At 32.0% G+C, this 16,576-nt stretch overlaps 1 protein-coding gene across 3 annotated transcripts in view; it reads right to left on the bottom strand.

Annotated features, from left to right (window-relative positions):
• Csmd3 (CUB and Sushi multiple domains 3) overlaps positions 1–16,576 on the bottom strand; it is a 1,110,517-nt gene that overhangs the window by 247,353 nt on the left and 846,588 nt on the right. For all 3 annotated transcript variants that reach the window (XM_026384530.2, XM_026384531.2, XM_026384532.2), the window contains one exon: positions 7,120–7,311. In XM_026384530.2, coding sequence (XP_026240315.2) covers positions 7,120–7,311 — 192 coding nt within the window. The remainder of the gene's footprint in view (positions 1–7,119; positions 7,312–16,576) is intronic.

Raw genomic sequence — 16,576 nt, 5'->3', positions numbered from 1 at the left:
AGAACAATCATTAAAATATTGAATACATGATATAAACATGGATTCATTGAATTAAGCTGATTTTCTGGCTTCCAAAATCAATAAAAAATTACATATAAAGTTCTATCTTTTCCCATTACTACTTTGTTTAGTGTAAAAAGAAACCATTTGTAAAGGGGTAAAGATGATTTCCCCATGGAGATAAGAAGGTTACTAGAAAAAAATAGGGAAAAAAATAAAACAAAATAAAATCTTTATAATAAATGGAGGGCTAGGGGCTAGGGTTGTGGCTCAGTGGTAGAGCACTTGATAGCATGCATGAGGCACTGGGTTCAATCCCTGGCACCACATAAAAATAAACAAATAAAGTTATTGTGTTCATCTACAACTAAAAAATTAATAATAATAATAATAATAATAATAATAATAAATGGAGTAACAAATATAGTATCTTCAGCTGCTTTTCATCTCTTCCCTGGTACCTTTTGTGTATTTATGGAACAAAAGGCTTTGATACTGTTAATGAGCAATAATGGATAATTTTCTGAGAAACTACAGTACTTTACAACTTTCTTATATTGAACATTAGGATATCCTTAAATCTAGTTGCCTGATTTAATGAAAATGGGCAGTTACTAAAGTCATGATAGGGGCCTCAAATGAAGGTATCTGTAGTTTTTCAGTAGAGAGGCTCAAAATATTATCAGTGGAATTCAGAAAATAGGTTCTTCAGGGGATTGTTTTTCTTTAATCTTAAAACAGATATGTTCAGAAAATAATGTATTACAGAGTTGATAGCATCAACAACAACAACAAAAACAGGGAAATGAAGTCATGGATTCCCTGGTGGTGGGGTAGGAGAGTGGAATATAAATAAATACACGCACAGAGACATATACTTTGTGTTTGTGTGGGGTGGGTGGAAGACTGAATTTTCATGTTCTCATGATGTCTTCTACACATAATTGGCACATCAGCACTATTATGCGACTTTTAAGATTATACTTCTGCCTGATAAATGTTACCCTTAAGCCAAAAGGCATGCTGATTCTTTTGACAGCAAAAACTTGTTTGGTTATATCAACATTTCAGCATTTCTGCTAGATATGCCAAATCATCATTACTGTGTGAATGATAATTTCTGATACCTTTTATTGTGTTCCTCCATGCCCCATGGCTACCCATGTCTTAGTACCTCAGTTACTGTGTAGAAAATGAGCTTGGCTCCTACTATAATGGGGAATATTAAGTTGTTTAGACTTAATTGTTCACTACTCTTTTCCTATTATTTGTATATTTTTGTGGTATTTTTCAATGATTATGCATAAAGTATCTCAACTTTTGGCAGCCTCCTCCTTCAAACCTAAGTGAAGCCTAAATTTGAGGGTAAAGAGTCCTTCCAAATAATCAATTAAAACCATCAACCTGGTTACATAATCCCTTTGCCTTCTCCAGAACCTTTTCTAATTAATTATCTTTCATAAAGTCTCACATACTAAATATAAAACAAATTCCCTAAAAACTATTTCCTTTCTCCTTTATTTTTTAACAGAGGATTGACTTTTTACTTGATGTTTAAAAAATCCTCACATCCCTCCCCATATACTTTGTTGTTGTTCTTGTTCAGGAACAGAGCTTTTTGTAAAAAAACATAGTTCCCCATAAGATTTATATAAGACTCCCTCATTTGACAGTAACAAAACCAGACATAGACCTGGCAAATTCCAGTTCTTTGCCTCAAATGTTTAGTTCCTCTTTGTCCCTACTGATAAATCTTAGTAAAATTCTTGTCTACCTAACTTTGGTTATGTTTCTCTCCTTTCCCGAGGCTTCTGAACTTTGTCCCACACCTAGCTGTGATTTAGCATGCAATTCTTTCTGAGAACAGTACAACACTCTGATCTACCAATCAGGAGACACTCTTTCATTCCACTCTATTCTTTCTTGCCTTGCTTATTCTTTTCTATAGCAGAAAAACCATTTTTTGTCTAACTCCTGAACCACCTAGATCTCTGGCTGCAGAGATCTATGTCCTGTTGCAATAATCCCCTTCTACCAATTGCAATAGTCCTTCCTTCCCACATCCACACCGCAAAAGGTTTTCTGAATATGAGTTTCTTATTACTAAATGCAAATTATTTTTAATTTGATGCAACTAGGTATTTTTTTTGAAAGGGAAATTAATAGTGTCTCTGTACCTATGTTCTTTATTCACCAAGGGGGAGAAATTTGTTCTGTTTGTATCTCAAAGAAAAGTGCCAAAGTATTCATCCTGAGAATAATTACCTTATGTTTAGAATTTTATTTATTTAAAATTATATCCCAGGAGATACAATAACCTTTTTATTGCTTGGGAATGCAGATGTCTTTATCTGGTCTTTTCCTCATGCAGTTCTCTCCTCAACCATTGCTTTCTACCTCAGCCTCCTTGACTCCAAACAAATAATTCTTCATCAACCTTACTTGACTTTTATATTTACAAATATAATAGATAATTTTCTTTTTCTTTCTTTTCATATCCATAGTCACTATTACCTAGAAGTGAATTTGAATTCACCTTAAATTCATTCACTTAGTTTTTTGGAATTCAACTTCTATTCTTTTCCTAATGTTTTGTATAGATTCTTTTATCATTATTTTATTTATTTATTCTTCTTCTTTCACTTGATTTTATAATTTTGGTGTTCTGAGTTCCTAGTTAGTTTTCCTAATGTTTATTCTATTATATTCATTTTTCCATTTTTATATACTACTTATTTCTTTTTCTATCTGTTCCTGCAGATCTCTGCTGAATTCTAAACCATAGGCCTGAGTGTTTACTGCATATCTCTACCTGGTAGTCTATAGGTACATCAGACATAGATTATCCAAAATACTCAAACCTCAGATGAATTTGCATTTATCCCCATGTTCCTAAAAGGTTGGATTTACACTATCATCACCTAAATTCCTCAGACAGGAGACTAAAATTCTTCCTTTTTAAAAAATTGCTTCCTTATACCCAATCCATCAAACAGCCCAGCCAAGGCTCTATCTTACAATTATTTTTCAGTTTGGCCTTTTTTTCTTGCCTACCACCATATTTGTTGACCTGATTCATCTCTCTCTTTAGAATTACAACAGCTTCCTCTAAAGATAGTCTAGATTCTACCAATTTGTCCTCTCAGTATCTAATCATAATGTGTTCACACATAAAATTCTGTATTTGTTTTACATTGCCTAAAGATAATGCTCAACTTCAGTACAGATTTCATGACCAGACCTCTGCAACTTTTCTGATCTCATCAACTCAAAAACTATAGTTCTTTGTATTTCCAGGACTTTGCTTATCCAATTCCTTCTCCCTGAAATGCCATTTACCCTTCTACATTTATATAACTTTACTTACATTTTTAAGATTCATCACTGCCCTCAGGAAATTTTCCTGGAAATCCCAGCCTGAACTTTGTTTCAGCTACTCAATCTTCTCTAGTATCCATAGCAACCTTTGCTTATTTCTATTTCCCTTCTCATATTACATTTCAATATTCATTCAGGTGTCATTATTGACCATTAATATGTAAGCTAAAGACTGTTCCTTATGTGGTACTTCATGCCTGGAATTCAGCACATGCTAAATATTCCATGAATGCTGAATTAATAGTGGTTCTTTTGATTATGAAAATAGGAGAGATACATGTGCAATCTAATTTGCACCTTAGTGTTCTGATTAAAAAAACAGCTTAATTTGCATTTAGGGTTTTTTAAAATCATATGTGAATTTGAAAAAAAATGTAAGAAAAATATGTGTAATAGCAAATATAAATATGCATGTATTGTACATAAGAGAATTGGAATGATAGTAAAATATTGCTTGTGATTTTTTTTCAGGTGCTAAACTGGTGGGATTATGTTCAATTTGATGGATAGTGAAGGATCAATTTTGTTCATTTTACTTTTCCTTATTTTCTACTAAAAACGCTGGTATTCTTTATTGTTGAGAAATTTATATAGATACATATTATATGTTTGAATCCTTGATCACTAAAGATATAGAAAAAATCGTTACATATAGAAAAATCATTACATACATATTTTAGGTATTTTATTGGATATTATACATGATAATACTCTTAATTCATCACAAGTTCCCCTAAAATTTCTTTTATTTTAGTATTCAGATTATTTATCAAAGGATTCTCAATATAGTTCAATGCTGCTGTTGGTTTTGAAAATCTACAAAGCCAGGAAGACAAGCAAAAATGTTACCTGACATTTGTAAAACCTAAACAATTACTGAATAAAAATGAAACAAAACAAAACTATATTTTAAATATACTCAACCTTAAATAGCATTTAGAAATGCATTTTTACTTTTACTTATCTAATCAGAAAATTTTATTTTATCCAAAATAAAATAAAATATCTATGAATTATATTTTAAGTTTCCATGGAATTCTTATATGAATGATTTATTCTGAATATAGTTTCTTGTGAAGCAGTTATATGGGTATCACCTATTGATAACTATTTTGCAATCTTCTTAATTTTTTTATTCCAATTCAATTTTATTTGTATCTACTGTTTTTCTGAGCAGTCTACCCATGCTAATGTCTTTGTTATTTACCTTCATATTGAGTGCTGCTACATTCCCTCTGGCAATGTCAAAGTAATCTTCACACTGTCAATTTCATTGGAATGAATTCTATTAACTTTCTAAAGATGACGTCTCTTCTGTTTGCTATTTGCTATGAGGCTGACTACTTCTACATGCAAGCAAAATGCTTTATGCTCCAGGGTCTGAGACATAGACTTATGGAGTTTCTAAACAGTTCAGGGTTTAATCTTTGGCATAGTATTTCCAATCATGGAGTTCTTTCTTATCAGTTTCAGAGGTCAGGCTTTTTGCAGCCTTAGCGATTTTTCAGACTTTTTTTTTTTTTTTTTTAGGTTATTTTCTTTCTCAGAGAAGCTCTAATGCATATCTTCTCCTCAAGCTATCTTTCCCTACCAAAAAATAATATACCGTACCATAATCCACACAAATACTTTCCACAACCTGCTGCATTTAAGTAAGCTTTGGAGCTCAATTTTTTTTTCTTCCTTGTTAGCTAGAGCATATTGTTGCCACGATGGAATTTTATGATTACATATCTCAAGAACTCATTAATCTCTTCCAATTTGAATTTTAGTATTTTCAAGAATAAAGTTATTCACTGTTTTAGAATTCTGCATAAAACATTTGGCATAATGTAGCCCTTCTGGTAATCCTATTAAGTGTACATATCTAAGAATGACAACAAAGTGAGAAATTCCACATAAATTCTGTGGTGTTCTATTATTTCCTCTCTATATAATATTTTCCTGATGCACTATGTAGTCAAATTATACCTAATTAGAAACTAAAGTTTTAATTTAATTAGAACATTTTAGGTTAACTCAGTCATAAATAATTACATGAAAACAAATGTATGACCCATATTTTCAGTCTTTTTTTTCTTTGGAGAAATTTCTTAAAATTTTTTTTCTGCCTTTATGAGTATAATTATAGCAAATGCAAATTAATTGATGTTTAATTATTTAGAATCTTGTACTCATGAATAAAGAACAACTTAGGTGTAAGCAGGAAATAACTTGTAAAGGGAGATATAGTGAAGGACGAACTGACTGTAGCTATGGCCTTATTCTGTGCTTAAGAAAAAAAAAATCTAGTAAGATTACTTCTTTGTCATCTGCCTCATTTTCTACAGAAGAGATCTAGATCTGTCTGACTGGTTTGGGCCTTTGTTTATTTGGTTGTGGTTCCTTTTGGACAAATAGTGGGGTTTTTTTCTAATTATTATTGGTGCTTTTTAGTGAAACATTAGTATTCATTTTGAAATAATTACAAAAGCATGGAATGTAAGCAAATCATGTTTTTTAAATCTACCTTACAAAATAAAGAAAATGTGATGTTAAAAACAGATTTTTTTTTAGATTTTTATCTCAGTGAAAAATAGATTGATAACAGGAAAGTTTACTGTTTTGTTTTATTGCTAAATTCCCAGTGTTCACTGTAGTAGTGGGGCACATTAAATGATTAATGATAAAAGCTTTTGCAACTTTTGCATGAGAAGTTACAATGTAGAGTAAAAAAAACCTGAATATTTGAGTGAATGCATGAGTTGTTCACTTCTAAGTGAGGTTCTGAACATTCTTTTCCATGTGACTTTCAAAATAAATCACTATGAAATTATATTGAAAATATTTGTAAGTGAACACAATTAAGTTTATCTCAAAAACATGCTAAATTTGTGTGCAGTGAATGCCATTAGAAATACAATGATGAACAAGATATGGAATTTTCTCTCAGGCTGATTACTGTGAAATGAAAGACAGACTATGTAAATAAATAAAATTTCGAGTAGAGAAAATGTACTTCAATAAAAATGTATAGTAAATTCATGTTGATATCAATACTAAAAGAGCTGAACAAAATAGTTTAAGATTAAACTAATTAATTATATAGAAGACTGTTTGATTGGTTTCATTTAACTCTTTCTCAGATCTAGTGCTGAAATAATTTGTATTTTTTCTAGAGCCTGACTGTGGACTCAAGGACAGAGCATGTAGACAAAATTTAGACATTGGAAGTATTAGTCATGTTACTACAACTCCTTAGACCATAAAATAAAAATTGAAAAATTTTTGAAATACATGAATTAAATGAAAAGCTAAAGTTTTGGAACTCTCATATAGGTTCAGATAAAACTTTCTGTTTTAGAAGAAATAACTATTTTATAAGCAAGATCAGTATGGCCTATATGAAACATACAATCTGAATCCATTCTGAATTTTGAAAGCAATGGATAACTACATTAATGTACTAAATAAAAGATGATCAGGATTTTTCAAGAGCTTTATAACTTTATAAAGTTTATATTTATAACTTTCTGAGGGCCTTAGGATTATTGAGGATCTAATGAAATTATGGAATCTTAGCTCATGAAAAAAAATTATGATCCTTTAAATTTTGTACATTTTGAGAAGGTTCATAGTCCTTTGAAATCTTGAGACTACCATATAGAATCTTTCATAATATATCTTTCTTAATATTATCAATACCAGCTTTTAACCATTGTTTTACATTTATAGAAAATTTTAATTATTCTTTAATCATACCTATACAGACTGGTGGGCTGGGCTGCCAGAAGTATCGATTTTCTACCTGAATGCAGGTTATTCTTTCCTGTCCTTGAAGTTCATATCCAGGGTCACATTGAAAAACCACAGTGTCCCCAGGTTCTCTTCCATCTCCATTTCGAGTCCCATTCATGGGAATGCCTGGGTCACGACATGCAGTGGCAACTGAACCTATAAAGGGACCGAAACAAAACTTGAGTTTGGATACTAACAAAATCAGTTTTGAAGCTTCAACTCCAAAGTTTAAAGTTTAGAACCTTTCACATAAGTGTGTGCTTTTAGAATAACTTAAAACATGTTTAGATAAAATTTTAAATGTCTGCTCAATTAATCAATTTAATTAATAAATAGTTAAACTAATTAATTTGTACTGGTAATTGAATCCTGGGGCACTATATCACTGAGCCACATCCTCAGCCCTTTTCATTTTTAATTTTGAGACAAGGTCTTGTTAATTCATTAGACTGGCTTTGAAGTTGCATCTTCCTGCCTCGCCTCTTTATAGGTGTACACAACTGAAGCTGGCTATAATAAATTATTAACATACAAATTATTAACAAATTATTTATTTGCCTCAAGTTTTATAGCATTTTAGTGATTAAACATTAGAGTTTCTCAAAATCATTACATGTTCTGAGAAAGACACAGTGAAGGAGTTGAAAACTACATGCTGTGAGAAAATATTTGTCTGGGAGATACCTCATGAAAGACTTGTAATAGAGTATATTAAAAAACACCTCTCAAAACCAATTTAAAAAAGAAAGAGGAGCCGGGCACAGTGGTGCGTGCCTGTAATTCCTGAGGCTCTGGAGGCTGAGGCAGGAGGATAGCAAGTTCAAAGCCAGTCTCAGCAAAAGTGAGGCACTAAGCACTCAGTGAGACCCTGTCTCTAAATAAAATAAAAAATAGGGCTGGGGATGTGACTCAGTGGTCAAGTGCCCCTAATTTCAGTCCCCAGTAGCCGCCCCCCCCCAACTTCTGTAAATAAATAAAAAGGAAGAAGGAAATCAATAACGGGACCAATTATAAAGTGGACAAAAGACATTCCGAAGAAATCATATCAAACAGCACATGCAAAGCTGTTCAAAATCATTGACAATCAAAACCACAATAAGATATTACATTTATATCAGATTTGCTGAATTATTTTTTAAATAAATAGGTTTATATGACAACACTAGATTCTGCCAAGATTATGGTGAAAACTTCATCCTGATAAATTGTTGTTGGGAATGTAAACTGGTACAGCCACTCTGTAAAGGACTGTGGCAGTTTCTTGCAAAACTAAGTTTGTGTTTGCCATAAAACCCAGAAACTGCACCCCTGGGAATTTATCCCAGAGAAAATGATTAAACTGTGGTGAATTCATATTCAGCAATATAGATGAATGATCCCCATCCATACTTTGAATGGATGTCAGGGAAATTGTGCTGTGTAAGAATAAAATATCAAAAGTTATATATTGCTTGATTCCTTTAACATTCTTGAAGTGACAAAATTATAAAAGGGCAAAATGGATTGATGGTTGCTCACCATTGAGCACATAGGAAGATTGAGGAAAGAAACTAGCTATAATCAAGTAGTATGAGGGGACCTGGTGATGGAACTACTCTGAATCTTGGCAGTAAGGGTAGTCACAGAAATATACCGAGGACTAAATAAACACATACCTGGCACATGTGTGTGCATGCAAAATTGATGAAATCTAAATAATGTTAGGGAATTGCGTCAATATAAGCTTTCTGGTTGTAATGTTGTACTGTATCTATGCAAGATATTATTATTGTGGGGGAAAACTTGTTAAAGGTCTATAGAGTCTTTCTTTATTTTTTATAGAAGAGTGCAAAAAACTACAATTCCATAAAAATAAAAATCAATAGAAGAGAGTACTATGAGACCATTTTAAAAAACATTATTTTTCTATGCACATATATAACACATTATCCAAAACAATTAATACCAATTATTCAGATTAACAGAACAAAAATATTTTAAAATACCAGAATGCAGAATGCATGTAGTTTCAAGACAAGGAAGCCATTAAAATTTACATTTAAGCTACTATTAAGCTACATTTACAAATGAAAGATCCAGTGCTTGTGCAAATTATTCTTAATAGTTTATTAAACCATTTTAATAGTCATTAAAATGATGTCTTGAATTGCTGGATTAATGACACATAAGCAATATTCAATCATTTATTTATTTACTAACTCAATATATGCCAGACATTGTAGTAGGTACTGAGAATACAAAGAAATGAGTGGAAACAATAGAATTGAAGAGTCTTCAGTTTTTATGGATTGATCAATATAGCAATAATCTGAAAATCAATCCATCAAGCTTGTTGCCACTCATCTATCTAATACACATATATAACAAAGAAACCGGAGAATGTCTGTAGTTTCATAGTATTCTGACTTGAGTTGTATGGTAATCAAGAGGACCTTAACAACATAAAGCTGAATAATGAGACTACCTGCCAATTTTAGTGGAGACTATATATACATTTTTAGCATTCTTAATGAAGTTAATAGAGTTAATGCCTTAAAAAAACTGAAAAAATATATTGGCAAGATATTAAACCTAACTCTGCCTCAAAGCAGTAACAAAAAAGTGAACGTCTATGTTTATGTAGATATACATACATATATTTGCGTCTACATTTTTTTAAGCAATTTACCTTGAACAGTCACCTTTTAAGGGGAAAAATGTTACATTTTAAAGAATTAATTTTAGTATTACTTTTTTTGAACGGTTGCAAAATGTAGCTTCATTTACCATTTTGCTAATCATTTAATGAAGCAAAATCTAGTTAGTTTCCTAACTCCTATTCTAGCAGGATGATCTTTTAATAATTAAAAGACCTATAGTGTTTGCTTCTTTTATTAAAATTGTAGAATTCCTGAGCAATGATCCAGGACTTAGAAAGTATAATTTCTTTAATTCTCATAACAAACCTATGAGTCAAACGCCATCATATTCTTATTTTAGAGTAACCTGTTAAGTAACCTACCTTAACTTTTACAAAAAACTAAGAACAAGGATTTAAAGCTTAGTATGTCTGATTTCAGAACTGAACCAAAACCACTGAATTTTACAGAAGATCATCTTCTTCTACCTGTAAGTATCTCAGAAATTCAAATTCTTCCCCTTTAGATAATAATATAAAATAATAAGCCCTATTAAGACACTTTGGAAGGTAGAAATTACAACCATAAGTAGAAAAACTACAGGTAAAATAAATGCAAATCTACCTTTAAAAATATTCATTCTATCCTCCATTTTAGTTATTTTTGAGAAAGTTGGTCTCAATGATTAGGATAGCAATTGGGCCCTTACTAGAGAATAGAAAGGGAAGTATAGGGACTTGGTTTTAAAATTCTGGGGAATTTTGTTTGCTCATACCTATTAGTGTTCCTTAGAAGAGAACTAAGCAAAGCATCAGGCATTACAGGATCTGAGCAGATAAGGATTTTTTATGAAGTGTTTGTTGTCATCAACTCAACCATTATGATTTGTTGATTTGCTCTGAAATTTTTTTCCACCAAAACTAAAACTGACCTTTGATTGCACTTACAATACGTAACTAAAGAATGTTGTTCTACAAGCAAGATTTACATTAAGAATATTTTCACGGGAAAGAAGTATGTAAATGATATGGAGATTGTTATTTAAATAGAAGTAACATAAAAGATTAGTAGAAAACTTCAATTTTAAGGGTCTATGTACCATGTCCTTTTGTGCTGAACTGTTATGTACTCCAAAATTGCTAAGTTTATGATGAACATTTTCCAAAACTAAAAATGTATGTATAGTGATATTAGGAAAACATCAGGATGAAAGAAATTGGTATCATCATGTCTTAACTATGAGGGTAAAATGAGTTTTTGCTTTATTGTTAGATTTTCTAGGCTTAATGACTTAAAGCAAGAACAAATAGAGTAAGAAGGCTTTCATATAACATCTAATACATAATATGTGAGAATATACATTTACCTTTAGTCCTAGTTGACTTGAAAGAAAAGACATGGCAAACCTCTGATGTTCCTTTTTTTTTTTCCAATCTCAATTAGTAAGCAAATTAAGAGTAAGATTTCAAAGTGCAACAGAAAATGATGGTGTTTAATGAAAAACCAAATAAGATTTTTACTTCCTGGATTTACTTGAGTTCTAAAAACAATCACTGAAATACATAAAAAATTACTTGGTGTGAAAATTGTCTTATTTTCTTATTCAAAGTTTGGACTTCATACTGATTATATTCTGTGTTTGTGGGAAGAAAAAAAATACTAATTTCAGCACCAATCATTCTTATTTTCTGTATTAAATAGAAACTATAGCCAGTGAAGACACAAATAACCATTTAAGGAGCCACATTGCATATAATTTTCAAAATATATAATCCTTATTTGAATTTTCTTTTTGTTATTTAAATTCTAGATTTTGATCTTTTATTTTATCCTATCTGATTCTGGTATAATATATAGGATTTCTCTCTCTCTCTCTCTCTCTCTCTCTCTCTCTCTATATATATATATATATATATATATATATATATATATATATGTGTGTGTGTGTGTGTGTGTGTGTGTGTGTGTAATTGTTTTATCAATTACTGTAAACATAACAATAAAAAGTATATAACAGGAAATATGCATTTTACATATACTGGCCACCAGTATATTAACATCAATAATTTCTACTTTATTCTAAATTTCTTTAGTTCAAATTGCATCAGAATAACTTAATGGAATATTAGTATCTTCATTCTATTAGGTTTAATTGTTCTGTTCATGCTTCCTTTTTCCTGACATAAATGTGTTGAGTAAGCACAAATTCCAACAAAGATAAAAGGACTTAATAATCTTGTTTTCTAATCTATAATCATGTCATAAAAGAAACATTCTGAAAAGTGAAATGGCTTATATGCTCTAACACCCAAATGTAATTTGAACTTGACTCTATATTCTATGAAACTGAAAATAAAACTGGACACATTTCTTGCTTTCTTCACTTCACAAGGACAAGGATTTTAGTCTAGAATGGAAATTTCCAAGTAGCTAGACTGTTCTACAGCTGTGCTTTCCACTTCATATGCCAGCTGATTATTAATAAAGATGACACTCATGGGGCAATGGTATATAAATAGAAGTGTACGTAGATAGTTTATATTGTTAATAAGTAGTATGTATCAGCCACCTTTTGCATTTGCATACTTTGAGCTGTATCTCATTTACTTCACAAGTTATCTTACTAGATAACTTACTAGTTATCTAGTAAGATAACTAATACAGGTGCAGTATCTAGTTACTATGGTGATGTCATTTGTGAGAAGGCTTTGTGCTACAGCTTATCAGCCTATATAAATAATGCTATTATTATACACATTTTCCAATGAGTAAACTGAGGCATAAAAAGGCCGAGAAAATTCCTCAATATCATACAGATGTTTGGGGTAAAGTGGGAATGCATACATGTCAAGAGCCATCTGTGGGCTGTGTGGACTATTGTGCATCTCAGCCTAATGAATAGGAGAATCTGGTGTCTGGGAACTTCCAGTGGACATTTCCTCTGTGTAAGACGGCCCAGAGACATTGTGAGCCCTATTCAGCTCTGCCTAGTCCCACACAGCATCAGTGATGGGGTGACTTGCTGCAGTTGTACAGCCCCTCTGAGATGGGTGTGACCTGCCAAGATGTCAATGAACCTACTGACTACAAGACATCACACACAAAGCAAGACTCCACTCCTGAACCTTATCCCTGCCTCTGACGTACCTCCTTAAGTAAACCACAGGAACCATTTTCTAATTGCCTACCTCCAGTTGCTTTGTGGACTGGATCTTTCAGGGGCTTCACCTTTTTAAACTATCTTTGCGACTTTGTCTTGTGTTCTTCAATAATCATTCTAGAGTTTAATTTCTTAGGTGGCTTACACCCTTCTTGGCAAGAAGAAGAAACAATAAGAGGCTGGCTGTCTCCCCACACGTATAGGAGACTACATCATTATTTCCTCTTAAATAAAAGTGACATGGTCTTTCAAAAAATTCCACCAGAAAACTTCTAGAACTAGTAAAAAGTGAGTTCAAATTCAGCAAAGTAGCAGAATATAAAAATCAACACTCATAAATCAAAGGCATTTCTGTATATTAGTGACAAATCCTCTGAAATATAAATGAAGAAAACTATCCAATTTACAATAATCTCAAAAAAATAAATAAAATACAGGGGAATCAGCTTAACCAAAGAGGTGAAAGACCTCTACAATGATGCTAAAGAAAGAAATTAAAGAAGACCTTAGAAGATGGAAAGATCTCCCTTGTTTTTGGATAGTCAGAATTAATATTGTCAAAATGACCATACTACCAAAAGTACAATGCAGATTTAATGCAATTCCGATCAAAATCCCAATGACATTCCTCAAAGAAATAGAAAAAGCAGTCATGTGTAGGTATTCTGACCATGGAAATGTACAGGGAAGCGTTCCTCTGGTGAGCAAACTCCTGAGGGGTAACAGGTACTGTGTTTTCCACTTTTGGAATTCCCAGCAGTTTATCCTTGAAGCTAGTAAGATGACTAATACAGGTGCATATCTAGTTACTATGGTGATGTCTTTTGTGAGAAGGCTTTGTGCTACAGTCTTATCAGCCTATATAAATAATGCTTTGCAATTTGGCCTCTCTACCATCTTTCTTTCCTGCCTCTGCATCTTGACTCTGTGTCTCCTTTTTATTTTCCTTATAGCCATGAAATTCATCTGGAAAAATAAGAGACCCAGAATAGCTAAAGCAATCCTTAGCAAGAAGAGTGAAGTAGGCAGCATCACTATACGAGATCTAAACTGTACTACAGAGCAATAGTAACAAAAACAGCATGGTAATGGCACCAAAGTAGACTTGTAGACCAATGGTACAAGAAAAGAGAACACAGAGACTAACCCACATAATTACAGTTATCTTATATTAGACAAAGGCAGCAAAAACATACATTGGATAAAAGATCGTTTCTTCCACAAATGGTGCTGGGAAAACTGGAAATCCATTTTCAACAAAATGAAATTAAACCTCTATCTCTCAAAGTGGATAAAGTACCTAGGAATTAAACTAGAGACCCTGCTTCTAATAGAAGAAAAAGTAGGCCCAAATCTCTGTCATGTTGAATTAGGCCCAGACTTCCTTAATAAGACTCCTAAATAGTGCAGAAAATAAAATCAAGAATCAATAAATGGGATAGATTCAAACTCAAAAGCTTCTTCTCAACAAAAGAAATAATCAATGAGGTGAATAGAGAACCTACAGAATAGGAGCAAATTATACATGCACATCAGATAGAGCACTAATCTCTAGGATATATAAAGAATTCAAAAAAAAAAAAAGAACCCAATCAATAAATGGGCCAAGGAACTGAACAGACACTTCTCAGAAGATGATATACAATCAATCAAAAAATATATGAAAAAATGTTCAACATCTCTAGCAATTAGAGAAATGCAAATCAAAACCACTCTAAGATTTCATCTCACTCCAGTCAAAATAGAAGCTATTAAGAATACAAACAACAATAAGTGTTGGCTAAGAAGTGAGGATTGCAGCCAATATGGAAAGCAGTATGAAGAACCCTTGGAAAACTGAGAATGGAACCACCCTTTGACCCAACTATCCCACTCCTTTGTCTATACCCAAAGGACTTAAAAACAGCATACTATGGGGACACAGCCACATCAATGTTTTTAGCAGCACAATTCACAATAGCTTAAGTGTGGAACCAACCTAGATGCCCTTAAATAGATGAATGGATAAAAAATAAAATGTGGCATATATACACAATGGAATATTACTCAGCAATAAAAGAGAATAAAATCATGGCATTTGCACCCAAATGATAAGTTAGAGAATATAAGGCTAAGTGAAGTTAACCAATCCTAAAAAACTAAATGCTGACATGTTTTCTCCAATATAAAGATGCTGATTCATAATGGAGTGGGTAAGCATGGGAAGATTAGATAAATTCTAGATAGGGCAAAAGAGTGGGAGGGAATGATGTCCATCATTAGATAAATTCTAGATAGGGCAAAAGAGTGGGAGGGAATGATGTCCATCTCATTCCACCATCTTTCTACCCTCATGCCTGCCTGAGGGTAGAAAGATGGTGGAATGAGATGGACATCATTACCCTAAGTTCATGTATAAAGACACGAATGGTGTGACTCTACTTTGTATACAGCCAGAGATATGAAAAATTGTGTTCTATATGTGTAATATAAATTGTAATTCATTCTGCGTTCATATATAATAAATTAGAAAAAAATTAAAAATAATAGGGTCTTTGTAATAAAATTCACTTAAGGTATTCACTAAGGTATTAAACTCAATGATAAGATTACTTAAATGGAAATTTCTAAAGCATTTACATTTAAAAAATCAGAACAAACATCTATATACTTACTTACCATTCTCATTAGAGTAGTCCTAAGCCCTACACATTTATCACACTTTAAGTACAAAGTACTAATTTCTCATTTAAAACAGTAACGTCTCAACCTCACAGTCGAATCTATAAGGTTCAATTGGTATGCACTATGTCCAATCAAATAAAGCCTGTTCTTAAGAAAAATAAACTGTTGTTCAATATTAATACTAATTAATTTATAGATCAATAAAATTAGAATTAGAGTGATTATAATGTGCATGACACCTGGCTAGAGGCTAAAGTAATACCCTTAAGCTAAAATAAAAAACTTACCAAAAATAATACCATCATCCTCATTTTTAAATAGGTAAAATAAGCCCCAGAAATGTTAACTACTTGTTCTTAGCAGAGCTGGGATTTGAGCTTGAACAGCAGGGTTCTTAACCGCTATAGTGTATTGTCTCAGCACAAAACTATCCCGTTACCAGAAATAACAACATAAAGCTATATTCTACTAGTGGGACTTTGACAATTGTTTACTGATGAAAGAATTAGTCAATAAATAAATAAATAAATAAACACTGTTTGAAATTAAAAGTGAAGTAATTTATTAAGCTATTTGAATTCCTTTATTAAACACATAGACAAAAAAATTCTACTGGTATTTTTACCATAAAACAATAGAGTTGAGGTTACTTTTATAGTTATTATTAGAAATAGCAGAAATAAAATTTATCTACTTTTTTTCCAGCTGATATATTTAAGTAATTATAATACAAAGGATATTTTAATTCCAATTATTTTTACATTCATTCTTTCCATTCCCCCTTTTGTTTGATTTCCTTTTAATTCATTGAGAGATTAGAAGCAATAAGATAGGAGCAACCTCCCTCCTTACTACCATCAGATCTATCATCCACTGGAATTTGTACCCATATTATCTACTTTCCTCCTATTGTATTAGGGAAGTTACTCTTCTCTATGTAAAGTTAACCATAGTGCTTGTGTTGTTTATAAATGTCCCT

This window comes from Urocitellus parryii, chromosome 7, assembly GCF_045843805.1.
Source record: "Urocitellus parryii isolate mUroPar1 chromosome 7, mUroPar1.hap1, whole genome shotgun sequence".
Lineage (NCBI taxonomy): Eukaryota > Metazoa > Chordata > Mammalia > Rodentia > Sciuridae > Urocitellus > Urocitellus parryii.
Note: the sequence above shows the minus strand (reverse complement) of the source record. Positions and strands in the feature narration are given on the sequence as shown.